Source organism: Clavelina lepadiformis, chromosome 8, assembly GCF_947623445.1.
Source record: "Clavelina lepadiformis chromosome 8, kaClaLepa1.1, whole genome shotgun sequence".
NCBI classification, from domain to species: Eukaryota; Metazoa; Chordata; class Ascidiacea; order Aplousobranchia; family Clavelinidae; genus Clavelina; species Clavelina lepadiformis.
This window is the reverse complement of record NC_135247.1, coordinates 164,687-178,411: the sequence shown is the minus strand read 5'-3', so window position 1 is coordinate 178,411 and position 13,725 is coordinate 164,687. Positions and strand designations below refer to the sequence as shown.

The window sequence follows — 13,725 nt, the reverse complement described above, 5'->3', positions numbered from 1 at the left end:
ATTAGTCGATTGTGTCGTAAGAGCAAGGACAAAATATTTTGCGGGACAGATAACTAATAATTTGATCAGGTTCAACTCGAGGCTATGTCAAGTGGCTTTTTTATATTTTTGCTGAAATTTCCCATAAATCCACACCGAGTCATCTCGTACATGATCGTAATTATGGGGCGATTAATCGATGTTTGCGAAGGCATAAATCTCTTTCAAAAAAGCGATAAAATACCGAACTTTGGTACAGAGGCCACTCCAAGTTTTCTTCCTGATTGATCAGCCGTTGCCAGCGTCAGGATGTTTGAGAAACTTTCGAAAAATAAATTCACTTCAAATGCACTGGAAGGGCCAAGCCGGCCATTTTCAATTTAAATAAAGATAAAAACCAAACGGGAAAGGTTTACAAGAAAACAATATAAATGTTTGTGAGTTATGTTTAAAACCAGCGCAGAAAAATTACGCGCAAGAAGCAGCAAAGAGGACTTCGGCCGAGTTTATCATCTGCGTGGTAGGAGACCGCAGCGGTTCATGAGAAGTTGTATTTTTCTAAATCGTGAATTAGATGTTATTTTGATCGTTCACCAAATATTCTGTTGCAGAAAATTGTCGTTTTTGCGCCGACAACCGGCGCGTGCTCGATTTGACGCCGTCATTGCGCAACGACGAAAAAATTTGACTCGTCAGCAAATTTTGATGGGACGTTACAATTTTAACGACTTCGACAACGGAAGTTTGTGGGACGCTCATTAATTTGCTTAAATCATGCCGTGAGGTTCTATTGCGTGATGACGTCATAGTCATAAAATAAAGTCGCTTCATTAAACAAAAGGTTGTCCCGAAGGTTAAATTTTGATATTTATCGCCGATAATAAAATGAGATTTACGCAGAAGACACAGGGACGACTGAGTAGATTTTTATCTGGCACAACCACACAATGCTGCAGGTTGCAAATTTATTTCTAAAAAATCACTTGGTTTTTAAAATTATCACATATGTACAAGGGGATTTCCCGACATGACATGTTTGGTGAAATTCGAAACATGAGGAAATTCCAATAATTTTAGTTTTAAACAAAATATGACCAGAAACAATTTTGGTGAATCTTCACAAAAGAGGCAACGTCTAGCATCCCGGGACGTTGTACGGCCAATCACAAACTCCCAGTTCGGGGTTAAATGCAGTCCCCGGGGCACAAGGCATCACATAGAGCACCCCTGTGCGAAGAAAGAATTGTTAATAAAAAATACCAGACAACTAACCCATAAAAACCATACCTGCACCACACTGGTAGAAATGGTCGCAGTCTCCCGGTTTCTCTATTGGACCTGTGCTCAATGGTTTACCATTCTTATCATGACAAGATGGTGCTAGAAAATTGGGTTCAGTGATAAGTAGTAACCATAGCAACTTGGTGAAGTGATTATAGGATACCTGTAGATTCGGGAGGAATTCCACATTCACCGGAGCAGAGGAATCGGATTTTGTAATCTACGCAGGTGAATCCCCCAGATTGTTGTGAGTTCCTGCAGACCAGACCCTCCTCTGTGTTGCATGTCTGGTGAGCAACAAAATATTTTTAACCAATCACACAGATGGTTGTTTTTTGCCGAATGAGAAAGACGAACCATGACGTCTCCAGTTGTGGTCCAATCACTGGCCGAACCAGCACAAACACACTGAACATCAGAGATGGTTGATTTGGTGCATATCGGGCCATACTTGGCCTCGATGTGGTTGATGGTCTCCCAATCACCAGACGTCATATATGGTTCAGGATGGTGTGTGTTGAACCATGAACTCCACTTCACGCTGCAGTTCGACGGTTTTGAATCTACAACAAGCAATTGGTGATTACAATCAAACAAACAACAGATGGTTGAACTGGTTTCTTTTACAACGATTGGTAACAAGCAAGAGTGCTCAAAGACATCTTAAATACAATGATATGAAATAGACTAACTGCAGTTGCCGTATTTTGGTAAAAAATATTTCATCAAGTTACAAAATCGACAAAATTAGAAGCAGGTTGATGAGAAGCAGCAGAGACTTCTCAATTAGATGAGAATTTAACCTGATCAAATCGAAGTAGCAATCAATCAATCAATCAATCAATCAATCAATCAATCAATCAATCAATCAATCAATCAATCAATCAATCAATCAACTGAGAGCGAGTCCTTACAAGCTCACACCAGGTAAAGACAACAAATAAGTAAAAACTCGTCAACAAACCGGTATCTTTCTTGCAAGAAGGAACGTTGTATGGCCAATCACACACACCTATGGCAGGGTTAAACACGGTACCAGGGGCACATGGCATGGTGTATAGGTAACCATTCGAGCACTGAAATTACATAAAAACCTTCTTTGTTGTTGATGGACAAAAATATTATGATCACAAAGTAAACATCAATCAAGAAAACGCTTCAAAACTTGCCTGGTAAAAGTTATCGCAATCTCCAGGTTTCTCAAACGGATTACCACTGACTGGTTTCCCATTAGCATCAAGACATTCATCTTTATAAAGAAAACAGACAATTATGATTGACATTCATATGACTAAGCAATGAACAAAGTTGAATTAATACAGAGTTGCAATTATAACAGATGATTTACCATGCACAGTATGCCAATGCACGTTGAAAAAACTCTAACAATTAGAAAAACATTTCACAATACCATCAAATGGTGGAGGTGTTTCTGCTGTTGTTGTAGTAGTTGTTGATTTTGTTGTTGTTGTACCACCACACTTAGGAACGTTGTATGGATGGTCACACACACCTATGGCAGGGTTAAACACGGTACCAGGGGCACATGGCATGGTGTGTAGGTAACCATTCGAGCACTGAAAAAAAAATTAAAGTTTAAAATCAATCAATTCAAGAGAGTTGACATGAATAAAACTGCAAAACAACATTTGTTGCCAAGTGTTTATATAAATTGGTTTAAAATTAAAGGACATGACAAAATGTTGAAATGAGCAAAACACAATAAACTGACACAACTATGAACTGAAATTACGAATGATTTCACAGTTGAAAGGTTTTGGGAGCTAAAACTGTTGCTCAAAACTTAAGATTTGATGCGATGCTAAGATGTGTTTGGCTCGAAAGAAATTATTTAACATGTCGCTGTATGTTGTATCCTATAACTCCAGCAGTTGCTACAAATAATTTATGAAAAAGGGATATTTTACAGAATGAAAATTTCACAATTCTTTTTATCTTCACAGGCTATCAGGGGCTTCCCCGAATGCAAGACTAAGGAAGAAGGTGAGGTACCTGTGCAGTGTTTGCTCACGTTTATGTTTTCATTCAATGTTTGAGTCGAATCTTACGTTTGGCAAAAAATATTTGATGCTGATTGAAAATGTGGCCAGACAAGGCATTTAAGCTGGCATTTTCATAACCAAGGCAGTAGGCTGTAGACTGAATTAGGCATAAAAGTCTATATAGCAGGCTAGGGCTTGTTCAACTTACAACTCAGAAAAAGTGTTGACTAAAGATTAATATGAATGGTTTGCATTTCATCATGATAGCAGGCTACCTCTAAATGCCTAATCTTTAAAGCCTACGGTGCAAAGTACGCAAGCACTATATTTCTTGGTTTGAATGTGAATGAAATAATGCCAAAACTCAATATACTAGAAGCATCCCACACATGTATGTAAATGTCTCAGATGACTTTTTTGCGCAATGTTTTGAAGAGCAAACTATGGGGTGCTTTGTAGTTTAGCAACCAGGCTGGTGTTAAGGAACCAAGTGAAAACTTAATCAGGTTGGTGATCTTATCTACAACCTTCGTTGTACGAATAGGAAAAGTGAAAATATTGTCTTATTAAGATAGACTCGAAGAAATGAGCCGAACCTATTCACCGACTGAGTAACAGGATTAGCAGCAGCAGATTAATGGTTGTTCAAATAGAGAAGCACGTGGCAGGATATAAAGTATGAAAAACTCGGAAATGGTTATTTATGAAACACTTAAATTTTAATGGTTTCTTTCTGGGAACAGTGGAAACTTTTGGGAGAAACATGCAATAATATTTGAATTACATATAAAATACTTCATTTCTAAAAATTCCTTCATTTTGAACTTCAAATACTTGCCTGGTAAAAGTTATCGCAATCTCCAGGTTTCTCAAACGGATTACCACTGACTGGTTTACCATTAGCATCAAGACATTCATCTTTATAAAGAAAACAGACAATTATGATTGACATTCATATGACTAAGCAATGAACAAAGTAGAATTAATACAGAGTTGCAATTATCACAGATGATTTACCATGCATAGTATGCCAATGCACGTTGACAAAACTCTAACAATTAGAAAAATATTTCACAATACCATCAAATTGTGGAGGTGGTTTTGCCGCTGGTGTACCACCACATCCAGGAACTTTATTTGGCCAATCACACACACCTATGGCAGGGTTAAACACGGTACCAGGGGCACATGGCATGGTGTGTAGGTAACCATTCGAGCACTGAAAGAAAATTAAAGTTTAAAATCAATCAATTCAAGATAGTTGACATGAATGAAACTGCAAAACAACTTTTGTCGCCAAATGATAATCAGATAATTTAGGTAGAGAAGAAATTGAGTCCATATATGCAAAGTTGTTGCTGGTACCTTGCAAAGGTATCTGTATAGTAGGCTGAAGATTAAATTAGGCATGAAAACTTATATTGCGGGCTAGGGCATTTTCTGCCTAGATACCAATAGAATGTGCAAATTAAAGATTTTTATAATAGGGTTGCCTTCAATTCAAACATTTAGCAATCATTGATGCCAATATAGCGCACAACCGACCCTATTCAACAACTGAGCAACAGGATTAGCAGCAGATGGTTGTGCATGTGTTACTGGTTAAACAAATTCTACATATATATATAAGGGTAAAAATAGTAGCCCTTCTTGCTTAGGAGCCACAGTAAAAGCTTTGAAAAAGAAATATTAGGTTTGGCATCTGTTTGAAGAAATACAGCCTCTTAACTCATTCATGCAGAGAAGCACGTGGCAGGATATAAAGCATGATAAACTTGGAAATGGTTATTTACGAAATACTCAAATTTTAATATTTTGCTTTCGGTAACAGTGGAAATTTTGGGGAAAAACATGTAAAAATATTTGAATGGCAGTGTCTATTTCACTGGCTGCCGTTTATCGATTTTGTAAAAACTTACTTTGGTAAGCGGCGGCCGGTGAAGTGGACACTTATTTACCGGCTGCCGTTTACTGAAGTGGGAAAATAAAAATATATTAAACGGCAATTACGCTAGTCAGTGAATTGAAATGTGTGCTAATTGTCAACTTAAAATGATGAACTAATTTTTCTAAAGAGTAAATTAACCTAAAATTAATTCCCTTTGACCCAAACTCTTACTTCACTACATCAGCTAAGTTAGGCTGCGATTTGAAATAAACGCAGTGTTTCAACTTAAAACCACAATTTTCCAAAGTGTAAATTAATTTAAACTATTTCCCTCCAATCCAAACTCTCACCTCTAATGACTAAATTAGATCAAAAATAAATTTGGACCAAAAAAGAAGTCAAACAATAGCAAGGTTTGAACCCGACATACAGCATACGAGTCCCATACTTAAACATTACGCCCCCCCCCCCCATTTCTTTCTTCCCCTCGTCTAAACCAAGAGTGATGAACCCATCAGCGAAAGGTCACAGGTCACCGTATTGCAATTTAGCAACTTTGATAAACGGACGGCGATGAAATAGTTTGTACTTGAATTACATATTAAATGTCTGCATTTTAAGATGATTGTATCACTTTGAACTAAAATACTTGCCTGGTAAAAGTTATCGCAATCTCCAGGTTTCTCAAACGGATTACCACTGACTGGTTTCCCATTAGCATCAAGACATTCATCTTTATAAAGAAAACAAACAATTATGATTGACATTCATATGACTTAGCAATGAACAAAGTTGAATAAATACAGAGTTGCAATTATCACGGATGATCTACCATGCAAAGGCCTTCGACTTAATGCTCAGTATCCTATAAGGCAGCACTTTCCACGAAGTTATGTCGACAGATTGAGGTAGCCTGACTGGTTACTTTAAACTATTTGGAAATACATGCTCAGTACAGTTGAACACAGGTTGCGCAGTGCTTGCTGGTAAAAAAGACGTTACCTTCAAATTACGCTTTCAGACTTAGCTTAAGTAATTCAAAACAGGGCTTCTCTGGTTGAATTGTGGACATTCAGAGCTTACACTGTAAAAAATAAATTCTAATAGTTAGTCAACAAGAGGATAATAATTAGTCTAAAAACGGTGCTTTTTTGTCCCACTTTCATAAGTTTGTTTTGTTGACTAATTATTAGCCGCAATTGAAGGCTAGCTATTAGTCATTTCCACTGATTATTAGTATTATTTGTTGACTAATTTTTAAATTCAATTTAACACTAATTACAAGTCACATTTCATTCAATCAATAAATGGTGGATATTTACGTGGTACACAACCACTACAGTTGGAAATTTCAGTACAAATGTAGTCAGAAATGTTATTTTATTGACATTCCTTTTATACATTATTAATTTGAATATATACACAAATACATTGAATTACTTGTACATTGTTGAAAACATTATTATCATGATGAATACATACATTACAAAGAAATTGAATACTGCTGAAAACATTATCATGATGAACACATACATCAAAGAAATAGTATATTGTTGAACACATTTTCATGGATACATAGTGAAACACATTATCACTGAAACAGCGACTTATACATTCTATTGCAAGGAGTTTTTCCCACACCAAAAATATGGTGCTCCAATGCTTGATAAGCAAGCTTGGCTTGCACTGGATAAGCTAAATTTAACAGATAATATGTTGCTAGCAAATACACCATGCCTTGGAATGCATTTGCCTTTCCTATCTCAACAAAAGGTTTCCTGTCAATGCAAATGCTACATTGCATTTCCAGGTCGTCTTTATTTCCCAAACACAGTAAAAACGGTTGGTCATGAGATTTTTTTAAACTTTCCAAAAGTCCGAAAGGGGTAAATAAAAAAATGTAACTTTCCTCAACATCCAACTTGGCTACAACATTTTTCATGTACTCGAAACTGTGTGGGTCTCCACCTCCTACAGTGCATTTAGAAGAGAAAGCTTCCCAATTCTTTTTTGAATCCGCCCACAGAGTATCTGTTGTTCTCTTAGTTGCTGCTGCATATTCCTCAATGCACTGCAAGTAAAAAGAAGCACAGCTTTACTTTTCAAAGCAAACTACACAAAAAACCTTAGTAATCGTTACTACAAATGAATTTACCATATCCAGACAATAAATGTGTATTGTCTCAGTGTATGTAATAGCATGGTACGTGAAACTTAAAACTTTCAGTGACACAAAATTAATAAATTGAATTACCTTTTCTGGATTATGATTGCAATTGATTATGATTGGATTATGGACAATTATGTCGCAAGGTGCAACTGTACTGTATTTTTTATACTGTATTGTCTTAGTTAAGCCTATATAATCTACGTTTTGTAGAAGGTATATTGTGCATAATACTGCACTATACGGCAGCCTACAATATTTTAAGTGGACCAAACGGAAATGTTGGGAACCCAAATTGTAATTGTTGTGACCCTTGTAAGCTACCATAGCACTAGGTTTCCTCTTCGTACAGTTAATGACAAAGATAAACGATACGATACAAATAGATTAAAACTTTAGGGCTTGATCAATGAAACACTTAGTAAGTGTAAGTCGTGCAAATCTTACCTTGGTCCGACTTTAAATATTATGACACCAATCACACCATACCATAAAATAAAGACTCGATTTCACTGATGACAGTGAAAATCATAAACAATAGAACAAATAACAACTTGTTCTGCAGTGATGCAATGACTTTCCTCAATACAACAATAAAAACATAAACATGCCATGGTTGGCAAACAACAGTTGTTGTATGTAGGCTAATTGTACAAACTTCGACAAGAAGAACTTCACTATACTAAATTTATACTTTCATTGTTTTATAGTTTATACAAAAGGACAAAAACAAAACCTGAAAACCGAATTACAACATTTTTTGATATTGACAAACTTGCATTGCATAACATCAACAAGCTAACAGATAGACGGAATTAATTATTATTTAAACGGCACATAAACAATGAACAAGACGTATAATAGAGTACCATCACAATGCCAAGTTTGCTCCAAGTTTCACGACTACAAACTGGGTGAAGTAGTTTAATTAACGGCCGCCCGCCACACTGGCGGTTACCGGCTCCAAGTAAATGTCATCATCGATTGATGTACACTGTACAGCCTTGAAGCAATTTAAAACCACCTGTTCCAACACACACTTGCTGGTCTGCTTAATTTAGCTTTTCTAACTTATGTTTTGTGGATTTAACTATTTATGGGTGTAGTGGCCGTTTTAGTTGTTATCAGTGATTTTTAACTTTTTTAAGCCATTTCGGCTTGTTCACTTTTTCCTGTTCATTGGCGCATGGTAATTAGGGATGGGCCGATACGAACGCAAACCCGAATAGATTCGCCGAATATCGCCTTTATGGAAAATTCGGGCGAACACGAATACCAACAATGGCGCACCAGAATATAATATTACTTTATAAATTTACTGACTTTCGTAAAAATTGATGATCTAGTTTCCGGACAATGCTAAACTAGAGTCAGCAGTACTTACAATGAAGGTCGTTTTCCTAACGATTTTGCTTTTTCGATCGTCTTTCGAAACAACTATTTTTCGAAAGAAAGCCATTTGTCCATTGATTAAGTCATTTTAGAAGCAAGACTTGACAACTTTTGGAAGAAATTATATTGTTTGGTCCTAATACGAATAGACTCGGGATTCGTTCGTGTCGACCTTCATGATATTCGGGTTCGTGCGAACCTTCCTCGTGGCACATCCCTAATGGTAATAATAACTGTTTTGATTTTTTCGTCCCCACCGCGCTTTTGAGGAAACATAAAATGACCGATTTCATACTCATAAAAGTATTGGACCTCTAAGGAGTTTTCGTAAAAGCCCCAAAATAGACTCTTCTGCATTACCGACCAGTATAGCCCCGTATCAACTATTAAAAGATTGGTAAGCAATTTAGGGTGAAGTAGTATCGTTTTACAAGAAAATGGGCGACACAAACTGCAAATACTTCAAACCATTGATTTATAGCTTATGCTCTTTTAGTTCCCAACAGAACCATACCAAACACGAAACTTGAAATAAATTCACGCATGCGGAAATAAGTCAATGATGGAACATTATGATATAATTATTATAATATATACAATTCCAACAAACTGCAGCAGCGCAAATAAGATAAAATATAAGATGAGACTATAAGAGCCCAAACTGTTTTAAAATACCTTTCAGTTCCTTGATGATACGTTCACTCAAACAATTTCTTTTTGCTTCCTCGACAATGTCCATCTTCTTTGCAGTACTGTAACACGCCAAAAACGCACTCTCCTAATTTCTCGCGACACATTCTACAATCTTTGCGAAAAGAGAAACCCTAAGTATGACGTAATAATACCCGAGTTACAAATTTAAAGGCTGGTTCATCCAGCGCGCAAGCACAATCTATCTTTCTTCTTTCATCTAACTTGCGTGTGTAGTGCGCGAGTGTGCTTGTGATGTTCATTGTATTCCAATGAACAAAGTTGCAGGTTATTAGTGGTCAATGATCACTGATCAATGACCATTTTACACGAGGAAAGTTGTGGCTTGCACCTTGCGTGAGATACTGGTGTATGAGGTTTGAAGGAAAACATTCCCTTTTTTAAAAACCTTGCCGCAAATGCCTCATATAAAAATATTACTAAGTACATGGCCCAAAGACAACAACAAGCACTCTGTTCAAACATGCTTACCGGGAACATGTTTTCTTTCAATGCACAACATGGTCCTGAAGTTCGTGATACTTCTCACGACATCATTCATAAAATATATCAATATCAACCCAGTATTTTGTTGCAAGAAATTCTGCAATTGAAGTGGTTTCAATTTAACGGAATGAAATTTAAGGAAGATTGTTTTATTGCTAGTCAACCAGAAAATGACTTACCTTCATTTGGTAAAGTAAAAGCTATTTTTTACCTCCAAAACAAGTATGTTTTTCCAGTGCAAAAGTTTACCACTGAAGGCGTGGATTCGAAATGTTGTTGTCAATTGTTATGTATTGCGTGCCATGGATGCCTTGCAGGTTATTTCTTACAATGATATTTTATACTATGAGCCTCTTCCGTTTTACTCGATAAATGAAATTGTCTATGTTCCATCTAAAATTGACTTAACTGGATTTGTAGATGAGTCATACAAACAGTTGTTTTTAACGCATCCTGTAATATGTCTTTAATCCGTTCTAAACCAGCTAAACAAAACCGGCTAAGTTCTGAATTTTTCTGTTAAACCGTTTCATGTTCATTTCTTTTCAATCGAATATTGCAAATTATTTTCTGGTCGAATTGTTCGCAATGTATCAAAGACTTTTAATTTAACTTAACAGTTATCCGAATCTTTGTGCAATTTATGCGAACACGTCATAAAATATTTTTACGTTTTTGTAAGGGATGTTTTGCGAATGTACATTACTGCTTTGATGTTTGCTAAAGAATTAGCTTAAACAAGTTTTGTTTTGCGATACCGCAACTAAAATCTAATAATAAGTCTGAATCGCGATTTCTGTGCTATTTAACGAAGCCATTATTATAGAGGTCTGGCAAATCAAAGACTTATAAATAGTTTTTTCATTTGCAGACTAGTAATAAGTTCAATTTGATATCCTGTTGTTCGAATGAACTAATAGTTAGTCTTCCAACGAAAAGTATGGCTTACAGTTAGTCTCAATTGTAAAATTGACTTATAATTAGAAAAGATTTTTTACAGTGTAGATGTGTTCAGATCTGGGCTCTGTACCTTATAATTTAGGGCAGGGGTCACCAAACTACGGCCCGTGGGCCAGATCCGGCCGGCAAGTTTAATTTGTCCGGCCTCACTAATTCACAAATGAGCTTATTGAACAAAGTGGGAATTTGGCTGGCTATTGTCAGTTTTCATGATTACTTGGCCTTTTGTGAACAAAGTTTGGTGACGCCAGTTTTAGGGCTTTTATCTGGGGTAATTACCCTAAGTTGAGACTTCTATTTTCAAGTTGTTTTGAAGGGATATGAATTGAAATTTTCGACCAAGTTGAAAAACTTTTATTTGCTTGAGAGAAAATTTCTGAGATAGGTCAGCACTTTTTAGAGCAGAGAATACAAAGGTTTCAAATGCGTTCTAGTTGACATTTTTTAGAAATATGTTGTCAACGTCGATATTTGCATAAAAAGCTTTACCTTTTGCTGTCTTTTCTATAACTCTAAGGGTGGGATGCACCAAACCCGATCAAGTACAGATTACTTTTGATCCGCGATTAACTACTGTTGATCTTTACTAACGGTATGCACCAGCGACGATCAGAGATAATCCAGGATTAAAATAAGGCATTTAATCCTTGAATTTAATCCTACTGACGAGGAGGTTTAAGTCTAGATCAATGTGAATAATTGATGAAAAGCAAGTTTATGGAAGTATTGGAGAGTGCTATAGGTTGTGTATTGGAAGTGCTACTAGCCTTTGAGCCAATATTATATGCAATGGCAGTAATACAGTACTACAGAAGGGTAGGCCTATCAACCGTTGAACTTATATGGCAGGTAGCAGAGGCTTGCGTTGCTTTATTTCATTATATTATTAATTGCAACCTACATAGCAGAGAGATTAAGCGTTAGCTAGATTTTTTATGGAATACAAATAAAACTATGAGACCAAGCATCGGTTAACCTTTGTTAACATAGATTAGTTACCTTACCTTATGTTACCTTGTTTATTGTGTCATTTTCTGTCAGATTTAGCAATAAAACGTTGCAAATATTACAATGGATTGTATTGAATTTATTGAGCATTTTATTGAGACACCACCGAGAAGAAACATAAAAGACAGACTAAACCCATTTGAAAATTTTACAGAAGAGCAATTTCGCGAACGTTTTCGCTTTAGAAAGGATTCAGTTCTTCAACTTTTGGGGATGATTTCCTCTGATTTAGAGCATGGCACAAATCGTAATCACTGCATACCACCAATTCTTCAACTTGTCACTACTTTACGGTTTTATGCCGCAGAACATTTTCAGCGGACAGATGGTGACTTAATCGGCATTGACCAATCCAGTGCTTGCCGGGTTATCCAGTTTTAGCCCGCTCTCTGCGTATAACCGCAGCTCTTTTCTTAGTGCGAGCTTTATAATTTTTCCAGAGCAATTGCAGTTGTTCAACTGATCGGAAACAATAACTTGATGCTGAATTGACTTCTGCACAGAGTTCCTTCCAAGCAGTGGACTTGGATTCCAAAGATTTACTATCAGTTTTTTTGCATTCAATTACACTAATGTAATTAGGCTTATTCATTAAGTCAATAAAAATGTTTTTTTCCGTAACTGTAAAATTTACTCTCCTTCCCATAATGAAAATTACACCACCTGAACCGCACAAAACTTTTCAAAATTAAGTCTAGGTTTATACACAAACATAACAGTATTATAAATTCAGCAACACAATGTATAGAACTGTAGAACCATTCAGAACTTTCTTCCGTTCAAATTTACCTGTACGTGTACAATTTAAACAGTCTATCGACAGCCTAGCCTAGTTACAATTTTAAAATATTACGAACTTCATGGTAGCCTATCTATAATACCAAAGCCTGAGCTTGCCTGATATATCCCTGATAGCCTAGGCCCTAGGGCAACATCTGGGTTAGGATCTCATAAACAAATAGACACCCAGGCTAATGATGCCTAATGCCAATCAACAAACTAATGATGTCCATTGCTTATAAATCTGTCAGTAAGTTCTTGGCCTATCTATCTCTGTATTAACTTATGCTGTGATTGCTGTCTTCAACAATGGGATGTCATGCAGTCTGCATATAATCTCGGTTCCAAATCATTAGGCTTTTGACGTTGATCAAGATCATGCGTCGATCACATGATCTTGACCAGATTGGACTTGGTGCATGACAATTAAGGATCCACTTAAAACCTGGATCATATGATCTTGGTTTAATCCTTAATCCTTGATCAAGTTGATCTGTTGTGGTGCATCCCACCCTAACTTGACTCTATGCAAGTCGAGTTATTTCGAAAATTAACCCAAGTCGCAAATTCAGATTTATTATATTTACAGCACATGGTGGAGTAGACGGAGTAGAGGATTTTTGTGTCGATTTGAACCTGCTGACTTTGCTCAGCAATTTATCTGACCAACAATGAAATCAAGTTCAACCGAAAAATTGAAAGTTTTATGTCTGGTTTTAATAGGCACTATTTTCAAAGCCTGTCTATTGTTACTTCAAGTCACAGTTGTAAACGTGCCTTTTACCATAATGGGACTAACCGAAGTAGCAACTGTGAAAGTTTACCGTTGTGACGCAAGAATCATATGATTCATAATTGCGAATGAAAATTTTGTATTTCTGACGCGGTTATGTGACAACCAAAGTCACGTCCTGACATTTCATGTCTTGTGCCGGAGATTCTTTCTTTCTAGAATTGTCCGGCGATAAAAATATTCGGGCTCGTTTGCACACGAATACTAGGTTGTGGTTATATTGAGGTCAGTGCTGAACTACATGTAACATGTTTAAACGGGGACTTGACATCCTTGC

General features: G+C 36.5%; 1 protein-coding gene and 2 long non-coding RNA genes across 6 annotated transcripts; all 3 read right to left on the bottom strand.

Annotated features, from left to right (window-relative positions):
- Positions 1 to 930: 930 nt before the first annotated feature.
- On the bottom strand, positions 931 to 2,861 carry LOC143469206 (mucin-2-like). The gene is made up of 5 exons (XM_076966818.1): positions 2,735 to 2,861; positions 1,618 to 1,823; positions 1,424 to 1,547; positions 1,267 to 1,359; positions 931 to 1,206 (listed from the first exon to the last, which is right to left on the bottom strand). Exons 1-5 carry the CDS (start codon positions 2,811 to 2,813, stop codon positions 1,115 to 1,117), a joined length of 594 nt encoding a protein of 197 aa, XP_076822933.1. The 5' UTR covers positions 2,814 to 2,861; the 3' UTR covers positions 931 to 1,114.
- Positions 2,862 to 4,076: 1,215 nt separating this feature from the next.
- On the bottom strand, positions 4,077 to 4,726 carry LOC143469203 (uncharacterized). Its single transcript, XR_013119074.1, has 2 exons — positions 4,344 to 4,726; positions 4,077 to 4,181 (listed from the first exon to the last, which is right to left on the bottom strand). It is a non-coding gene; the product is annotated as an uncharacterized LOC143469203 (long non-coding RNA).
- A 1,059-nt stretch (positions 4,727 to 5,785) lies between these two features.
- Positions 5,786 to 12,243, bottom strand: LOC143469204 (uncharacterized). Of its 4 annotated transcripts, XR_013119075.1 has the most exons (4): positions 10,087 to 12,243; positions 9,893 to 10,004; positions 9,386 to 9,462; positions 6,518 to 7,222 (listed from the first exon to the last, which is right to left on the bottom strand). It is a non-coding gene; the product is annotated as an uncharacterized LOC143469204 (long non-coding RNA). The 4 variants fall into 4 exon arrangements; XR_013119076.1 differs by adding an exon at positions 5,786 to 5,884 and having other exon boundaries at positions 5,984 to 7,222; positions 9,386 to 12,243; XR_013119077.1 differs by lacking the exons at positions 9,386 to 9,462; positions 9,893 to 10,004; positions 10,087 to 12,243 and adding exons at positions 5,786 to 5,884; positions 7,406 to 8,878 and having other exon boundaries at positions 5,984 to 7,222.
- Between the last annotated feature and the right edge of the window lie 1,482 nt (positions 12,244 to 13,725).